The 5,774-nt window shown below is 30.8% G+C and overlaps 1 protein-coding gene across 1 annotated transcript; it reads left to right on the top strand.

Moving 5' to 3' along the window:
• The first annotated feature begins 2,756 nt into the window (after positions 1 to 2,756).
• Positions 2,757 to 5,277, top strand: LOC127743950 (thaumatin-like protein 1b). The gene is made up of 3 exons (XM_052256200.1): positions 2,757 to 2,907; positions 3,617 to 4,313; positions 5,011 to 5,277. The coding sequence occupies exons 1-3, from the start codon at positions 2,859 to 2,861 to the stop codon at positions 5,147 to 5,149; spliced, it is 885 nt and encodes a 294-aa protein (XP_052112160.1). The 5' UTR covers positions 2,757 to 2,858; the 3' UTR covers positions 5,150 to 5,277.
• The last annotated feature ends 497 nt before the right edge of the window (positions 5,278 to 5,774 follow it).

Genomic DNA, 5,774 nt, shown 5'->3' with positions numbered 1-5,774 from the left:
CTTAATCTTAATTTTGACTATTAATAAGTACTAGTTCATAGGCAATTTTGCCTTGATTTGTACTTGTTAATTTATATTTTATATTTATGCATTATTGGTGTGTCTTGTCATTAACAGACATGTGTTAATACCTTGTTCTGATTTTATAGTCTGCAATGTTAGGTTGAGTTGTAGAAAAAAAAAATTATCCTAGTTTTTTTTGTGTGAGAAGGGGTTAGCCTTGGCCCAAGAAGGATGTTGATGCCTTGTGGCATAGAGTTCATTGACATTGTTAGTGTAAACTGAAAGGTTTCACCACTTAGGAGTGTAATTTGTAGGTTTGACTGAAATTCATGGGAAATTGTGAATGTGAAGTTTTTCCCTTTTATAAGCAGAACGAAAATTTGATATTAGTCCTGGTAGAGTCTTTCTTATGTTGGAATATTAAGGCACTATGACTTTATCTTTTCAAATATGCATGTCTTGTGGAGTTGGATTTGATCACAGGTTATTCATTTATCAATTAGAATAGTTGGATTGAGATTTGTAACAATGGGAGCTTGCATTAACTAACTCAGAAGTCAGAACAGCAGATGAAAAAGATGACTAACTCCATCTGCAATTCTGCGTTACTATTATGTCCAACTCCACTTGATGTTGCCTTTAATCTTAGTGCAGCCATTTGACCTGCTATTTAGATTGGATTTAATCCTAGTACTTTGGCAAATATTACCAGGTTCTTATATTTTCAGTTCTGCATTGACATAGAAGTGATTCTCTTCTGATGACCTTTCCTTTGGGTCATTCGATCGAATTGTTATTACTTGCCCCAAAGAAAATCTGGTTATTTCTGGTGTAGTTGTGAGTATTTTCACAACTAAAAAGGATATGCTACAGAGACATCTCTAAGGACACCCTTTTTCATTGAAGATCATATCTGCTTGAAGAATAAGCATCGTTTTTATATGGTGTTATTCACATGAAAATATTTTTGTATAAAGATAAATGATTAAAATGTTGATATGTGTCAATATTATGTTAAGTAATTTTGTAAAATATGTTAAATCACTTTATTCACCTAACAATTTTGAACTATTATTTTTATAGAAAGATATTTTCATATAGTTATCTTTTTGTAGTCTTACGTAAAAGAATCAAATTCTATTTGAAGATATAAATTTAGAATCAAAGTTAACTTTTTCATTGGAGAAGTCACAAGTATTTTGATTATTTTTTCATATAACCACTGTATTATGTTCTAACAACCATTGAGAATGTGATGTTCATAGTTCTGATGATAATGCTGGTCAGTTTCTTACTCATAAAAAAAGGTGAATTTTGATGAGGCTAAAAATTAGAATTGGTTCTCAATTGATGGATATATGTGAATTAGTCACCAAAAAAATTGATGGATATATGTGAATTAAAATCCATCAAAAAATAGTTCCTCATAGTAGTATTCATGTTTTTGCCCAATAGACTAATCAAGGGGCATTTAAGTGATGCATCAACTTGCATTAGGATGAGTCATCTAGCTACATGATTCTTCTTATGTACAATTGGTTACTTGTGTTAGTAAAAAAATATTAACCTTTCTAATCTCTAACATCCATCTAAAGCTCAATTATTTTAAATAGGATGGAGTAATTTATTGTGGTAGCGTTGAATATTCCTTGAAGCTACAATTGATTATTGATTAATAAATTAATTAAAAAAATATTTGTAATCTTCTTCTACTTAGTTAATATGTTCACTGAGAGCTGCTTTTAGAAGACAAATGGAATCTGATATATTTTTTTAAACAAAAGCTTTTAAGCCAATTATTCTGTTTGAACTTTGAAGTGAAAATAAAACATCTATAACTGCAAAATGCATCGTATTGCATATGGGTTTATGGGATTCATAGTAGGAAGCATGTGATCACAAGTAGCTGACAACTTTTGATGACAGTATCAAGATTCAAGAGGGACAAAAGTCACATTGAAACTACAATACTTTAACCACAAAAAGTACCACTACTACTGCTACTTCCACTGCTCAATCCTAAAGTGACCTCAAATATTTGTTCATAATTGCTCCTTCTGGTTAACTATCGTTCATTCATTCTAAACAGACAATATAGTTCTAAGGGTGAATTAAATATAATTCTTTTAATATTTGGTAAAATTCAACCAAATTTCTCTTTATTTCTTAAAAAAAATATTTCATCTTATTTCATTTAAGTAATATTATATTTAATATGCTTATATTTTATAAAATATGACAATAAGACATTTATAAATAATATAGGTGATACATTCCCTAAAAGAATATTTACGAGAAATTATAACTTGTATCATGGACAGGATTTTATCATTCATGAAAATTCACCAAGTCCTTTTAACCTAGTACATTTAACACATTATATGTTATTGCGTCTAATTTGAGATACTCATTTTATACCCCTAAATATGGTGTAAAATTGGTAGCTATCCATCCTTGATCCCATTGGACCGCTTTCAATAAGAAGGGTCCACAGTACACTGAACAAAACAACTACTCTTGATTTATTCGAAAAGCCTGATCATCTCCATGTTTTAATATGCATAGGTTCTTTGGATCTGGATCTTATATGCTGAAAGGAAAAAACAGACACACTTTGTCAAACCTAGCTAGACTATGACGGATAATGCATACATGTGCATTGCATAAACATACCCATATTCTGCCCTTATTCACATGTTCCCCACACAAATATTCTCTCTATATAATACAATACCCCTTTCACTTCACTCATTCATATATAATATATAGAGATTAATACTCCATTCTCATTTCACATTTCACATTTCACATTTTATGCTGCATTAGTTCATCAATTTGCTAATTCATTTTCAGCAATGGCAGTTGCTATTCTACTCTTCATCTCACTCTCTCACTTCGTCACAGGTGATTATTTTTCCATATCATGGCATGTTTTAAACATTTCTAAGTATACATTAATCATGTTATGGTATTCATTTTGGATTCATCATCACTTAATGAATCTTATTCATTTTTATGCATTGAATGTTAATATAAAAATTGAACTACTAAAACTCAGGTCAAAGTCAGTGGTTCATCGTATATTTCCATGCAACATGAGGTACAACTTAATTATTTTTAGCCACATTAATTTAGTAGAGTATATAGGTGACATTCATGGAGTACATATTAGGGTTACAAAAATGGGTGATAACTAAAAAAAATAGTTAAAATTAATCAAAAATTTATTATTAATTAATAAATACTAAATAAAGTAAGTTTTGTTTTTGTTTTTTTTGTCCTCTAACACATAGTTATAACCTCTTATGCGTCTATGATTAAGGATACGAAAACCCTTTTAAATTTATACAATTATATTTAATCTTATATACATAAAAATTAATTATTAAATCAATTATTAATATAAAATAATATTAAAATATAATTTGTATTAAAAAATATAAAATAAAACATATATATATTGATTAATTTGATGAGTAACTAATGCAACATGCATTTTTATTAATTTAGTTTTTTTAACGAACACGATGCACATTATAATTGGCTTGAAATATGCAACCTCAAATTAAATGATGAAATCAAAAGTTAGTTAAACATTGTGGTTGTTTTACAGGTGCAAATTCAGCCACATTCAATATTGTAAACAAGTGCAGCTACCCAGTCTGGCCGGGACTTTTGTCCGGCGCCGGAACACCACAACTCTCCACTACCGGATTCGCCCTTCAACCTGGCGAATCTAATGTGGTGTCCATCCCAGCCGGATGGTCCGGCCGTGTATGGGGCCGGACCCTTTGCTCCACAGACTCCGTCGGAAAATTCTCATGTCTCACCGGAGACTGCGGTTCTTCCGCCGTAGAATGTGGTGGCGCCGGCGCTGTACCTCCGGCGACTCTGGCGGAATTCACCCTAAACGGCGCCGGAGGACTAGATTTCTATGACGTGAGCCTGGTTGACGGTTACAACCTCCCGATGATGGTGGTGCCTCACGGCGGCGGAAACTGTACGGCGACGGGATGCGTGGCGGATTTGAATGGTGGGTGTCCATCAGAGCTGAAGGTGAAGGCGGGAAGAGAGGAAGCGCGTGACGAGGGCGTGGCTTGCAAGAGCGCGTGTGAAGCGTTCGGTGATCCGAAGTACTGTTGCAGTGGAGATTACGCGACGCCGCAGAGTTGCAAGCCCACTTCGTACTCGCAGTTCTTCAAGCGCGCGTGCCCACGCGCTTATAGCTACGCTTATGATGATGGCACCAGCACCTTCACTTGTGCTTCTGCGGATTATCTCATCACTTTCTGTCCCAAACCTCCCAAAAGGTACTAAATTCTTGGTATTCATCATTTTGTTACATGTTATTTAATTAACATATCTATATCTTAATTTTTTTTTTCCAATCTTAAAAACTAGAGACAAAATTCAATAGCTTTGGCCAAGTAAAGTATGTGATACATATCTAAATTAAATCAACTATATGTGGTATATACTACACTCAGTTACTAGATTAGTTATTAATATAAATTCAAAAATACTATTTATACATTAAAATTAACTACTAAAATCAGTCACTAATATATGTTTGTATATAAATATATGTGTAGTTTAATTTATTTTTAATGTATATTTATATTTCAATATGTATTTTATACTTATGACTAGATTTAGTAGCTAATTTTAGTATACACATAACATAGTCGATATAAAATATATGTTAAACATCACATACATACATTTATACAATAGTGACTATTTTTTTATGTACAGGTAATATTCTCTGACATTTTATTTTAAAGATAAATAAATTATCGATTTTGAGAAACTAATTTATTTTTATATATTTTGAACGAATAAACTTAAAATGTATTATATTTTAAAAGGTGATGGATATTTTTATATTTTTAATTATTAAAAATTTATGTATCTTCAAATTAAAAAATTATATACTTATTTATCTTTTTTAATTTTTTTTATGATCAAATAACAACTGAAAATTGACCTAAGGATTAACTGATGCAGTTCAATGAAGGTTGTGAATGGAAAATTTCCAACGGCAGCAGATATCTCTAGAGGCCACAAGCTCAAACATGAATCAGCCACTTACATGACAATAGCTATTACTGCTATTTTAGTTTCAATTTGGTGGAGATTCAATTAAATGAATGTTTAATGAGAAGAACAACCAATGGAACACACCTCATTAGCATGGTGAAATTGAATATTAATTGTACAAGAAAGTAATGTTATTTTTGTAGGTTAAAATTTAATATTTATTAAGAATGTACATTTGAGAGAGAAATTTAAAAATTTTGACCTATATATCTCATCTACATATAAATGTTTTAATCCGTTACTATCATATTTTGCTATATTATTATTAAATTAATAACAGAAATTAAAAAATGACGGATATACAAAAATGAAATATTTAGTGGGCTTCACAAAAGTGTTCAAATAATCAGCCCATAGCTTTGCCTTTAAGTTATGGGCCATTTTTTTTTGTTTTTTGCGACAAACTGGTATGTAGTTTTTACAAAAAAAAAAGAAGGAAAAGCAATTATATTTGTGCCATTGTGAGATATCATGTTATATAGTATACTCTTCTCTACGTTAGATGTAGGACCAAACTAAATAGAGTTTTACACCCTAATAACTTCATGACACAATTAATTGTGGTTAATAGTGTATATTAAGATATATTTTTTTTAAAAGATAGTAAGTTATATTTCATTAATTATTGAAAAATGAAATACAAAGATATCCAAAAGTAAGACAACATAATA

The sequence above is a fragment of the Arachis duranensis genome, unplaced genomic scaffold (assembly GCF_000817695.3).
Source record: "Arachis duranensis cultivar V14167 unplaced genomic scaffold, aradu.V14167.gnm2.J7QH unplaced_Scaffold_165934, whole genome shotgun sequence".
Classification (NCBI taxonomy): domain Eukaryota; kingdom Viridiplantae; phylum Streptophyta; class Magnoliopsida; order Fabales; family Fabaceae; genus Arachis; species Arachis duranensis.
Note: the sequence above shows the minus strand (reverse complement) of the source record. Positions and strands in the feature narration are given on the sequence as shown.